The sequence below is a fragment of the Nothobranchius furzeri genome, chromosome 4 (assembly GCF_043380555.1).
Source record: "Nothobranchius furzeri strain GRZ-AD chromosome 4, NfurGRZ-RIMD1, whole genome shotgun sequence".
Classification (NCBI taxonomy): domain Eukaryota; kingdom Metazoa; phylum Chordata; class Actinopteri; order Cyprinodontiformes; family Nothobranchiidae; genus Nothobranchius; species Nothobranchius furzeri.
Genome location: NC_091744.1, coordinates 68,882,614 through 68,896,916, shown reverse-complemented (window position 1 = coordinate 68,896,916; position 14,303 = coordinate 68,882,614). Strand labels below are relative to the sequence as shown.

Here is a 14,303-nt window from a genome sequence, read left to right as displayed (position 1 = left end):
AGGAAATCAGATTGATTTTTTTATGTAATCGGGTTAAATGCATTAAATATTTTGAGCGGGGGAGGTAATAAAATAATGCACTCATATTGTATCTGGCTGGTCTGAGGCAGACTGCTAAGTGAGTTGAGAGACAGGAAGTGCCATGCATCAGATTTTAGATGCTCTTCCTCTAAAATCAAATAAATAAATCTCACATGAAGTCAAGCATCGAGGTAATGTGCTTTTCTAAATAAGAACAAATGGCCTCATTGTCTTTAATTGTTACAAAAGAAAACATGCATGGGTATGGTCATTGTAATGGATGTGATGTCATTAAAAGACTCACTATGTAGGCACAGGTTGGGCTGAAGGCGTACGTTCCACACACGTACAGGTGAGTGCTGTTGATGCGGAGTAAAATCTTGATGTAGTTGAAACAATCTCTCTGTATTAGAAACACAAGAAAAACTTTTAATAAAATTAATTACATCATTTTGTTCCCATTTGCAAATATCAACAAAAATATTGAGCGAAGTGGAGTGGAGCTAACGCTAGTGTGTAAATGCCATTAGATTGGCTAACAGCAAAGCAACTCTAACACTGACTCCATTTACTTTGCAACGTTGAGGTTTTATTTCTCTCTGCTGTGTGGTGGAGCTGCTAATGCTAACGGTTAGCTTCTACTAGCCGAGGCATTCTCTGCTGTTTCCTGGATGCTAAACCTACAGCAGTCCCTGTCGTGAGTCAAGATGGGTGAGTCCATGAATGTTAAGTGACAGTGTGACGTAGATCTGTACAGCTAGCATTTCACTGTCCATTTTCAATCAGAACTAATGCAGGAAATAGGGGTTAAAGACAAATTTCACGTTCAGCCTGCATGAAAAACTCAGAGTGACCGATTATAATCAGACATAATAATAAAAAATTATGTTTTAGTGAAGTGGACACACCGACACCAATATGTCTTCATCATAATCCATGATTTTAAGTATTTATCTGAAAATTATATTTATAAATTATAAATTTATATAAAAAACTAAATCGAAGGATGACTATTTTAAAACCTTTTCATCGTTATTGGTTAAATTTACATGATTATTAACAAAATGTCATAGTTATTTGCGATTAGCCGTAGCACTTCAGGATGACCCTGGGTCAATTCCAGCAAAGAGAGGAATTGTTTTAAGTACCAGAAATCTACTCAGATGAACTATTGTCTCATCAATGCAGTCTGATCTGAGCTTTGTTTGGTGAGTTAACTACAGCAGGCTAATTGTTCATAAACTTAGGCTATTGCTTAACTAATTCCACTTCCTGTTTAGCTGCGCTTGGGTAATAAAAGGGTCTTGGCTGAAAATAAATAGTGTGACAAAATAAGTAGTGTTGCAGAGGAAAAGAGTGATTGAATGGAAGAGAAAATCCATTATTGTAGAATGAAAATTTGACAGGAAGAGTCCAGGGTCTGTTTCCCAAATGTCTCCGACTTCACCAAAAATATGCCCTGCAGTCATGTAACTAGTTCCATCCCTGTGAGTTCAGCTACTGTACGTGCACTTCAAACCAGCTGAGGACTCGCCTGAAGATCTTTGCCTTTGAAACTGCATTCCTTCCTCTTGGTCTCTGGAGTTTTCCATGTGAGCTGCAGGAGCAAAAAACCCAAAAACGGTTAGACTCATACTTTATGGGGTAACGTTTGTACACAGTAAGAATGTTAGGAAAAAAGATTTTAAAAATGGGTGTTTGTTTTTTAAAGTCAGATTTTCATTCAAATATTTATAAATGCCACAGTTCCAGAATAAATATTTTTTTGGCAAGCTGAACATTTAATTTGGAGCCAAGTAAATGTTTAGGTTAGACCTAAATATGTATCTTCCAAATTAAATATTTAATTTTAAAACTAAATATTTACTTTGGATCTAAATGTTTAGTTTACAAAAATGATCAACTCAAAATAAATTATTTAGTTTACAAACTAAATATTTAGCTAAAAATAGATTTTAGTTTACAAAATACATTTTTTGCTACAAACTGAATATTTTGTTTACAATTTTTTTTGCTCCAAAATAAAATTTCAGTGATGAAAATAAATAAAACATTCCAAATGAAATATTTTATTTAAAAATCAAATATTTAGTTCATAAAAAATGCTTAGCTCAAAGTAAAATATTTGATTTGCAAACTGAATATTTTGCTAAAAAAAGAATTTAGTATACAAAATAAACGTTTATCTACAAATGGACAATTTTATTTAGTTTATTTAACTAAACAGTTTGCTCCAAAACAAATTTTAGTGATGAAAATAAATTATTAGTTCCAAATTGAATATTTAGTTTGGAACTGTGACATTGAAAATATTATGCTACTGTAATAACATGGTGAAAATAATGACTTTGAAAAATCAATTCCCATCCAATAATATTGTGCAGAGGTGTTTTATACTAACAGGCATTTAGGATTCTTACTTTTTTTTATTATTATTTTACCAAATTAACACTTCATCATCAAAGATCCAACATATCTGTTCATATCTGTGTGCTTTATATCACAGTTACAGGCTGCTGTCACACTGACTCTTACACTTCTTTGTAGCTTGGGTGCACTGATATCAGAGAGGTTGAGAGCAAAGAGAATCTCCCGAGCTCCAACATACAACATGTTGTCCTCGCTACTGAGAAGGAGGGAGGTGAAGTTCAACACCCCGCTAGCTGAGAAACTTCTGATCATCCTCTCCTTTGCATCTAAACACAAGAAAGACACAGAATGTATGATTTGTTCCATCATTCATTCACCATTTATGACTTTCTCATTGAACCTGAACACATGAAAACAGGCAAAGATGCATATCTTCTTGAGTTTTTCTAATTTGACATCAGAGAAATGCTCTCAGAGAAGCCATTAGCTGTAAGTTGCTGTTTTTGAAGGGGAGGTAAAGGTTAAATTACCGTCTCTGCTAATCGTTCCTGCTGCTATCGAAGATGTGCAGCAGTTCAGACGCCTTTACGGCTGGCCCAGCTTGAAAAACTTGCCTTAATTGCATGCCAGCATAAACAGAGCAGCGAGATGATGGAAACTTAAAGTGACTGAAGCTCTGATATGGGACCTTTGCTCTAAAAGGTGAAAACTTAGGGAAAGAAATCACACATTAAAGAGCTCAATTTATTGTACTCAAGAAGTGCTTTAATATTTTTAGCCTCTGAAGGGATTTTATGTCGGGAAAAACATCTTTTCACTAATGCTTTAGGGGCTTTATATTTACTGGGGTCAAGAAAGGAAACTTATCACTATCCCTTTACTTGAATATATAGTTATTTAAATTTCTGTTTGCTTTTTATTGATAGGAAATTCATTTGGAAGAGGGGACTTTTAGGTTCTTGTTGTTTAAAAAAAAATGCTAAATTAAGTTGCCTGATATAGAAATGCAGCCACGGAGGAAAACAGAAGCCTACGTTTTTATGTACAGGTTTCATTGTGAAGATGTTGCAACATCTGTAAGCTCTCGTGGGCACATGCTGACGTGATGAGCTTGGTTTAGGTAAGCAACAAAATTGTTGTACTTTAAATAGCTTTTAAAGACACTGTGCTTCCTGAAGGACCAGTGGACTTGGTTGATAAAGATACACATGATGGTGGTAACAATTAGACTTTCCTGCATCACATTAATTGAGTCGAGTCCTAAAGTTCTGATGAACCCTGCAGGAAGCGTGGCCTCACATAACCTCATCTTATACTAAAGCACGTTGAGAGACATCCTCTCCCTCAGGAAAACAACAAGTTAATAGCGATCCATCGCCACGGCAACAGCCAACCATACGGTAGTTAAATCCGTCTGTAAAACCACAAGAGGCCCGGCTTTTCGTACTGTACATGAACCATCGGGGACCACGGTCTCTGCTGTTCACTGTCACTGCAGGATAAATGGACCGTTCCCTCATGTCGGCACTGTCTCTCCCCCCTGATTTCAATCCCTTCCTCATGCAGTCTTGGGCAAATGTAACCATGATTTATAGAGAGAGATGCACAAGGGCCAAAGATTGAACCAAAACAATAGCCTTGATCAGTTTTTCAGGAGGAGGAATATCAACAAAATGCATCCTCTGGAGTCAGATTGTCGCTATCAAACGTGAACCAGAGTTAGGAACCAAAGGACCCAGACTGGAGCATCATTAAGGAGATCCAGGAGGACTTATCAACTGCAGAGCTTTACTTTATTATTTCATGAAGAACAATCATTTTGCAGAGTGGTCTGATGGTTTATTGAAACAGGAAACAGGAAAATATGTTTGTATTGTAATAAAATGTGATAAACACAAATAAAAAATGTTCCTGCTGCAAGAGACTATAGTTTAGGCTATAGACTTTGGGGAATTTTAAAAACAATTACGATGCTCTGCACTTGAAATGCATCTGGCGTAAAAAAGATCTTGATCTTTTTTAACATGAGTGGGAGTGAAGAGCACCGCTTTAGCTTTAGAAGAGCTCACAGGTCAAACATCAGGCAAGAATTTTTTTTTTCACACAATAAGAAAATAAAGGATTCCTGGTTGATTCTGTCCTCTCCTTCACTCCACACATGCTTGACTGTCAGGAGGGAGTAGGAGGGGATGGTTTAAGGGAAGCACTTAGGAGAAAGAACAGCTTGTATCTGTGGGAGAAGAGGACGTCATGTCATAACAGAAGAGGTAGCATCGCATTACTGCCTCCTTATTGTCAATTCTGCTTTTCCTTTTTCAGAACATGTCTCAAAAATGTACGTGGAGATGTTTGTCTCATGATTTGTAAATATGTATTAAACTGAATCTGATCATAAATTCAACATATTGGAAAGCATGTCAGAGATAGCTTGTTTTGTGAGAATACTTCCAAATTATTTGTTAGGTCTGGTTCATTCGCTTAACCAATACACTTGCAGTAGTCTCTAGGAATGAATGCCTTGCAAGTCATTCTTGAAGGGAAAAAGTACACCGGTGCACCATTTCCTGAACCTAAAACTCACCCACATCACAGCTGAGCTTCAGACGGCAGGTTTTGGAGTCGTATTTCCTGATATGATATCTCGCCTCTGATTGGCTAACAGCAACGCAACTTTACCACTGACTTGCAACGTGGGTGTTTTATCTCCACAAATGACACAAGCCCAGAGGAGCTTCTGCTGTGTGGTGGAGTTTCTAATGCTAACAGTTAGCTTCTACTAGCCGAGCTGTTCTCATCTGATTCCCGAATGTTAAAACACTAACAGCCTTCCCCGTCGTGAGAGAATGAATGCTAATTCACAGAGAAGCTAATCACATCAGAAGCTAATGCAGGAGATAGATGTAGGAGACTATTTCATGTTCAGCCCACATGAAATACTGAGAATAACCACACCTTTAAGATGTATATAAAAAAATTACATTCATGTAGGAGGTGTTTTTGTCATCGTGTTGCAAAAAGCAACAAAACATCTATCTGCACATCAGGAACAATGACCCTGTTCACTGAACTCTCCACAGATCTGTCAACGCTTTTATTTATGTTTTTCTAGCCTGGAATCAGTTTCATCTGCAGATAAACTCTGTGGATTTTTTTGATCTCTAGAAGATTTGAGCAAAAACAAATCCCAGCCTAGGATTTTATTTATGTATTTTTCAAATATCAATAAATTCTTGTTCCGTATATTTGGGAAAGGAGAGACTTCGGAGGCTAACATCTCGCCTTACCTGGGTAGCTTAGAGCTGATTGTTTCTCCCTCATTTCCCAAACAAAGAGCTCAACTTCTCACCTTTTGCTCTGTACTGATAACCTGCTGTCCAGCTGAAACCAATCAATCTCCACAAAAACGGAGCCAGCAGGCAGATCTGGAAGCTTTACAGCTCATCATGTCGCTGATAAGCGACCTCTGACCTTTCACTTTGAGACAGCAGCTTTGTGAGGTTACATCACTCCAACCGTGACCCTCTCTACAAAGACACGAACAACACAACCCCTGACAGCTGTAAGTAATACACGATCACTGCCATTATTATGTAATTAAAGGTAATTTGTGCAAATGACATTGCTAAATGGGCTGAGAGCTCACTTAGACTCACTTGATAATCTATTTAGAGAAGGAATTAATTATGATGATCTTGAAGGAAGCTAAGATTATCAGTGAAAAAAAAAGGTTGACCCCACTGGAGGGGAAGTGTGGAGTAATTTGTCCTTTACTGACAAACACTTGCGTCCAAACTATACCCAGAACTCTTGAAGACAAAACTTCAACCTCACCTGACTAGAATTACTATGTCACAGTTCACAAACCAGACCATGATCTGAAAAACAAAAGAACGCTGTCTCAAACGCTTTCATAGAAGCAAGACAATCACGATAGATTATCTTTAAAGGATGCCAGACGTCCTGTTGTAAGTCGTCTGACCATAAACACGACCTACATTCTCCTCTCTGAAGGAGAACGAGGGACCGCTTGCAAGTAATAATCCTGACAAAACGCACAACCCAAGTTTTAAACAAGGTCAAACAGGCAGAAGTGGACGCACAAACCCCAAGTAGATAAGATATGTCGTTTTTATATCTTCATAAAACAAATAGTTGCAGGGACAGACATGTATGCTTAAGGAAGAACAAACACTGCAAAGAGATACAGATAAAATTCTGGTTTAAGGGAACTAGAAGTGAACCATTAGCTGCAGAACCACCAGGACCCTGACTGCATTGTCTGGTGAAATTAAAAACAAACAAACAATATATATATATATGACAGAAAAATACATACTTGAGAAATAACTAGATTATCCCAAGTAATTTTTAAACTAGCTTTTAAGAGCTGCGGCTCAATGGATAATTGTGTGGGAGAATGTCTGCAGCATCTGGAGTTTATTAACTCATCAGGGTCAGTTCACCTAGAGAATTACTAGGAAAACTGTGAGCCTGCTGTTTGGGTGGATAAATTGTAGAGCTGAATCAAGTTAACAGCATATTGTCTTAGTGGCATGATGCTGACAATGAGATATTTACTCATTTTGAATTCAGGAAGGCTAGAAAGTTACGGTGGAAACAATGCAAGCAGCAGGGATTAGCATTAGCGGTGTGACTTTATAGTGGGACAGAGTCACCAGGAAGTTAATTAGTGAATCTGGGCTTGTATCTAAACAAGGATGGCTGTTTTCTCAGTGAGGAGTGATGAAGCATTTCACTTAAAATAAAATAAAACAGGTGAATTTATCGTGTTTGACTGGCCGTTCTGCAGTTACATTATTACTGGGTGTGAGCAGCGCAGGTCCAAACAAGATAAGAGGTCGTTGTTGACTTTTCGACCTTCGTTTGAGGTGTTTGTACCTTCCCTCCAGGCAGTCGTGATTTAAATGTGTTTTGTGGTTGAGCTGTTGAGTAAAAACAGAAGGATTTGGGCTACAAATTTTTTTACGATGGGCAGAAACAAGGAGACCACAATGAAATCTGGAGTAAACTTTGGAATTACCAAATAAAAGATGTGTAACATAATCAATGATATTTAACCTCCTAAGATCCTGTGTCCAGGTGTAGACATGGACTTTTTATGCTTTATTATTCTATTCTTTTCAACGTAGACATTTTTTAATATTTAGGGACCCTTGACTTTAAAGAGCAAGGCACTCTCAAATCACCTTTTTTGCTGATAAACTATGCTAATGAGTGTCTAATCGTGCAGTAGACTTTTGTAATTGATAATTTGGCTCTTTAGTGCATCTTAGTTAAAATTTAAATATTCTGCCTAAAACTCTCAGTGTTGCACGCTCTTTAGGTAAAAACTCTGTACTGAGATTTAATTTAATTCTGCCATCGCTACTGGCTAAGAGGTACATTATTATGTTAGCTGGTACCATGTGATGTCACAATGCCGTTGTGAGCTTGTGTGTGTGTATTTGTTAGCGAGTCCAGCCTCTCTGTCTGCCAAGCAACAGCATTTGTTGCATTTTTTAACAGGAAGTGGGAGTGGAGTAAGACTGGTAGGGGTGACTTGCTCTTTAAGTTTTGGATTATTTATCATCAAATCAACACTTGAATGCTGTGAATTCTGACCAATTTTTTTATCAATTGTCTCTTTTGTGCTCAATTTTTATGATCTTAAAAACCGAACCATCCCACCACTCTGAAGAGAAATTTTAAGCTGCAACAACAACAAAACACAATTTTTGTTACCCAGATTGTAAACACAATACAAAGCTATTGTATTTTTGACACTGCTGTCACTTTAAATTACTTCAAACTCGCAGAGTTTATATGGTTTGGACATGAAAACCTATAAATAATTAATTCTTTGTCCCAGTGTGATTGTGGACTTGACCACTGAACCAAAAACAAGGGGGAAAAAGTCACATGGTGTATCAAAAACAGAAAAAGAAGAGAAATGTAAACGGCCTCATAGGTGTGTCTTTTAAAAAAGTTCCAACACTCAGAAGCATTCAGCACGGTCTGCATTAGAGCCTTGAACAAAAGCCGACAGAACGGCAGAAGCAGGCTTTACTCCCTGAACTCATGATCCGTTCTGATAGGCGCATAATGAGAACCAGACAAGTGTTCACACCATAACACGTACAAATCCCCATTCATTGTTCATGCCAGATTACCCTCTTCATTAAGACGGCGACCAGAGTAAAGAGGAGGGGAGTTGGGTCTGCCAGAATGTTACCGGATGGAGATCAGCCAGCCAGAGCTTTGACCAGTAAGAGTTTAAACAGAGTAAGTGGTGATCAAACGCGACGGAGAATTCCAGAAACCACAACAAGGCTTGATAGTTTCTGCTGAGCAAAGTTCACGTCTCCAAGGGGTTGTAGATCTGTGTTCTGCTTTGAAAATGTTTGTACCAAGTGACAATGCTCTTCTAAAGGGGGCTGAAAAATGTCAGAGTAGCAGAAGTGATGTTACCACAGCAGGGGAAGGCTGCTGACCTTCATCAGCTGGTGGAAATTTAAACTTAGCCTTACAACTTCAACACAAAAAAACACAATCACCAACCACATAAGTCAGTGTAGGGTGTTCTATATTAAGGAAGCCCAAAAAGGCAATGGAAAAAATCTTGTAGCATTTTTCTAATTAATTATTCATTCTTTTATTTATTATTTGTGCAGCCCAAAGAAGCAAATGGAAAAAAAATATTGTGGCTTTATTTATTTATTTTTGCTTGGCCCTGGTGGGCTGTGCAAAAAACAAAAAAATTGAAAAATGCCACAAGAAAACTTTTTTTTTTCCGTTCGCCTCTCGGGGTGTCAGGGTCTGAGGTGAGTGGTCCTACATTAACACGCGAGTGCTTAATTGCAGGTGGGTGGCGCAGAGGAGCGAGCAGCTGTAGTTGATTCTCCATCGACTGGTCTGGGCTTAAAAGGACCAGGGAGACAAACCCACGTTGCCAGAGGATTGCATGCGTACCAAACTAACCCGAAGCTGTTGTGCTCCTCTCTAGCTTCTCGTGTTCCTAACCCCTCTTCCTGTCTCCAGGTAGACTTGCCACAACCAACTCTCCAGCCACGGACATAATTTTCACTTTAGAAGTGGGGTGTATATTTACAGTATGCTCTAATAGGAAACAGGCTTCAACACAAACGGCTGTTTTCCGCTTGGTCCTAGAGCTCAACCAGTGTCAATTTAACACAGCGTAATATTGTTTTTGGATGGTAAAAAGTGCAGGGGTCAAAACTTGACTTTGGAAAAAGTGTGTGTGGGGGGGCATGTCCCCCCCCCCCCCCCCCAAATTACATCCAACTCTCCAGCCATAGCCACACGGACCTCAGCTCCTGACCAAGTCTTTCCTGCTGGGCCAGACCGACCCGCTCTCCACCACTCACCTGACTCTCGCCTGTTCTACAGAACCACTCTCGGGCCCAAGCCCCACCTCAGACCGGACCACCCTCCTCCCCGACTTCAACCAGCCCTTCCCCCCCTAACCCGCCTCATCACGAGCCCATACAGCCCCTCACCTCACTTCGACGGCGCTTCCTTAGTTCTCCTTATAAGAATACGTATTGTTTCTCATTTTGTCCTGCCTCCTGCAAGTGATTCTGTGTGTCCTGGGTCAGAAGACTTAGCCAGAACATGACACTGGGCTGCACAAATAACAAATAAAAAAATTCCTAAGAAAAATATCACAAGAAAATATCTTTTTTCTGTTGCCTTTCAGGGCTTTTGTATTACATCATTTTGAGAATCCTGAAAATATATATTCTAAAATAAGATAACATTGCAATGTTATTAACAGTTGTTTCTTAACTTGTAGATAGCTCTTTGCACATCCTCAGTCTCTCCAAGAACAAAGTGGGTAATTACCAACCTGCAATGGCCTAATTAAACATAAGTCATGGCAGTTTGTGTGAATGCTACTTTATAAATCTTTAAAACTCAGTCAGTTTTGTATTGGAGGATTATTCTAGTAGAAGATATGATTTTCTTACCAGAAGCTGCACTGGAGGGGCAACAGCTTGCTGCTCCTGCTAATTAAGCTAGCTACCAACAACAGGTTTATTTGTAAATACCAGTGTGAAATGAAACTGACAGTAAAATAAAAGTTGAAATAAATTGTGCTTTGGTTTAATTTTGAAACTGGAGTTGTTATAAAGTAACATTTTTCTCAACGTCCCTTCTTGGACCAACCGTTAGCTCATCGATCTAGTCAGAACTGATAAAGAGAATATCTACAAGTGGGAGGATACTTGTTCATATTTTTAGAGAATTATTTCTTACAGTATCAAATAAAGTGGATAAAACTCCAAATTTTTAAGTTTTAGGAATAATTCTAACCACAACAGTTCACAAAACTTTATAATGTCCTGAAATATATCGCTCATTAAAGTCAGAGCACCCCCATAAAGGACATTAAAGGGCTGCATGGTGGCGCAGTTGTTAGCACTGTTGCCTCGCAGCACGAAGGTTGCAGGTTTGAAACTCGGCTGCGGCCTTTCTGCGTGGAGTTGCGTGTTCTCCCCATGCATGCGTGGGTTTCCTCCGGGTACTCCGGTTTCCCCCACAGATCACAACATGCCCTATAGGTTATAAATTGTAAGTCGCTTTGGATAAAAGCATCTGCCAAATAAATAAACATAAACATAAACAATAACCACTATTTGACTTCATTAATTGTACAAAAGTAAACACAAGACCTAAAACAGCAACATATCTTGCTTGCATGCATTTGTTTCTGCCACAAAAGCATCTGTCTTCAAGTCCGTTTTATGGTTCCATTTAACGCTGGCTGCACGCCCTGAAAGCAAACTTTTTACACCCGTGACAGCGAAGTGTTTAAAACATCGTTTCAGAGAGTGATTGATGAGGCATGTTGTTGTGAAACTCTGCATTGTGATCTCTAAAAGCCAAGAGGTGAAAGAGATTGTGGGTTTAGGTAAAAAGTCCACGAAGGCACAAGCTCAGACAGGCTGCACGGCCCGAACCAGCCTCAAACTGCAACGGGAGTCCTATGAATATAAAAGCTCACTAAACTAGATCTATCATCACAATCCTCCCTGACGTGACTCTAATGAAGCCCGACTCAGTCATTTAGTGCAGTTGAGTCGCTGAAAGCCTCCGCTGATTCTTTAATCTCTCATTGTGTTTCATTTCCATGGAGATGCTAAAGCACAATACACCTTTAAATCCAGCGTGTCCCCTCAAGTGCATAAGTTTATCGCTGGAATAATGAAATCAGTCGTAATAAAGTTACTACTTGCTACTGGAGGCTTGTGAAAGAACATAAATAATGCTGCAAACAAGCTATAATACATTTTATTGAAATCCAATGGGCATATTGGATAGGTTTCCATGCTCGCAATTATTCAGCAAGCAGACACATGAAAAAATGCACGTTACATAAGAGCAATAAGTCTCCATGCCTGTGAGAATATGTCCAACTGCCTGACAACACAGTCTATGCTTTTTGTTATTGCGTCTAACCTGGAAGACCACTGAACTCATCAAAATCCCTGTAGATCTATGTGAAATGTGTTGATTTTCTGCAAACGGACCGAGGCATAGGTGAACATCTGTTTCTGCTGACCTCTGAATGCAAGTGTGTAAAGTTTCCCCTCTGGTTAGTTTTAAAGCAACACGAGAAGAAGCTTTTTTTTTCACTTGACTTGTGACTGACAGCTGGCCACGTGCTGCAGCTCATGCAACAGGATCTCATAAAACCCCAGCTGGAGCCTCGGGCGCCTCCACATCAAACACACGCTAGAGATGAGGAATCTGCACTCTGATGATTTTGGGTCTAAAACAGTCAAAATACCTAATGGAGCATTATTAAGTGAAACATCATAAAGAGCAGACTTACTGTATGAGAAGGTGACTCGTGGAGTGACATCATTTTCTGTGACAGCTGTATAAAAGCAGCCAACAAGCAGGACAGTGTAGGCTGGGAGACAGAGCCAAGCCATACTCATCATCCTCCAGCCTCCACCAGCCAGTGCGCTTTATTTGCTTTTCAAGTCTTTTTTTAAATTCATGAAAAACGCCTTTGTTCTTTTACGCCGTGTTGATTTTCCTCCACGTCCTCGCTCGTCCTGCAGCTCCAAGCACCTTGAGCAGGAGGCTAGTGGATTGCTGTGAAGTCAGAGGTGCTCCTTCGACAACGCAGACGACGCTTCTGATGATCTGGGTCCTCAGAACAAACATGAAAGCCTCCTCTGATCAGTCTCCATGAGTACAGCACACCGTAGGAAGTCAGCAGATATCTGTGAGGCAAAAACAACATTTCTGCAATATTATGTTTCGTAAACAAGTTGCACCGATCTCTGCAGAACTGAATCATGTTAGCTATGCGTCAAGTTTAGAAGAAGAACCCAGTTTTATTGTGCCTCTCAAGATAAAAATCATGAGGAACTTCACGAGAACAAAAAATAAAAACGTTTTAAAATATGTTATAATAAAAAATGGGAACATGAAAAAAATAGATTAAAAATGTGAAGGACAAAAATGAATTTTTATTGCAAAACCCTCTGGTTGAGCAACAACTCGGGAAAATTTACGATTTTTTCCTGCAAAAGTGAGTTTGATTAAAAAGCTCAAAATATTTTAGGATTTCTTTTTTGAATACTTCAGAACTTGCACAGTATTTGTCGTTTTTTGGTGGGATCTTTGCAGATCAACATGGGCAAAACCAGCTCTTCTTTATTCACATTACTTTCAACTAGGTTTGTTTTTCTGTATATTTCTAGAGTCAAATATTAATTGTTTTACATCAACAGAGGGAGCGCATTTAAAAAAAATCATTTTTGTCTTAATTCAGGTGTGAGCATGTGAAATTTCTTTGAGTTTCTGGCATGTGAAGACGTTTTCTCTTCACCACACACATAAAAAGTTTTACCATCCCACATCTCTTATCTGCAAACCCAAACAGCCCAAACATGCTGCCATGAAAAAAAAATCCGCTGAAATTTCCTGGAAATCTTTGCTTAGATTAAAATCTTTGATGCACTTCATGTATTTTTGCTCACACTAAGCTGCTCCAAAACCAAGTATATGTGCAAACATCATAATGAAAGTTTTCAGAAGCAAAAACAACTGCTAAAGTATTTAAATATACCTGTTAATTAGTTCTTCCAGTGTCACAACAAATCATGCAATTAAAGATATATCTTTCACGCTTTACCACAATAAAAGACATCAAAAACCAACACCTAGAATGCATCTGTTTTACCAGTAATGGAATTATGAGGCAGTTTATTGATATTAGTTTCCTAAACTCAGTGAGGCGGAAAGGATAACTCAGAATGGACATCCCAAATACTCCATTACACTCGCCACAAGGAGCTCCTCGAATGCAACCCACAGGATATTCGATTTCATGTGAGGTACTGCGATCGATAGCAGAACGCGTAGTGAGTGAGGCTATTCCTGGTTTCTATCGGGGGATCTTGACTCTTAGTCAATAAGCAGTCAGACACTTGTTACAAACAGAGCCATCTCCAGGATGATGTTTGGGAAGCAGAAAGGCTGCGATAATGACCAGAGGAGTTGACACACAGATGGTTATTTCTGTGGCAGGGAGAGACTTGAATGACAGGAGAAATAATATAAACATCTATTAACCATCTGAAGTTTTGGACAAATGCCTTGTGTCTAAGTGAGTCAGCAGACAATCATGTAACAGACAAGTAGGGTAACCACGAGGATATGATTAAAGTATTTTGTGTAGAAGAATTCAGTCTAAAATGCCACTTAAACACCTTCGTTTGACAGTCGGGGGGAAAAGAGAGACCTGCATGAATCTGAGCCTGAGGTTTGCAGTGAAAGTTGGAGAACAAGGACGCCTCTGACAGCGGAGGAATCTATATGCAACTCTGCACTTCGCCACTCTCCTGCATCATGCATAAACTGAATCATCCCTT

The 14,303-nt window shown here is 39.1% G+C and overlaps 1 protein-coding gene across 1 annotated transcript in view; it reads right to left on the bottom strand.

Moving 5' to 3' along the window:
* The window catches only part of sema4ba (sema domain, immunoglobulin domain (Ig), transmembrane domain (TM) and short cytoplasmic domain, (semaphorin) 4Ba), a 20,536-nt gene extending 8,154 nt beyond the window's left edge, over window positions 1–12,382 (bottom strand). Inside the window, exons 1-4 of the mRNA XM_015964507.3 lie at window positions 12,248–12,382; window positions 2,557–2,717; window positions 1,556–1,618; window positions 326–424 (exon numbers count right to left, since the gene is read on the bottom strand). Of these exons, the coding sequence (XP_015819993.1) occupies window positions 326–424; window positions 1,556–1,618; window positions 2,557–2,717; window positions 12,248–12,359 (435 nt within the window). The 5' untranslated portion in view covers window positions 12,360–12,382. The remainder of the gene's footprint in view (window positions 1–325; window positions 425–1,555; window positions 1,619–2,556; window positions 2,718–12,247) is intronic.
* Between the last annotated feature and the right edge of the window lie 1,921 nt (window positions 12,383–14,303).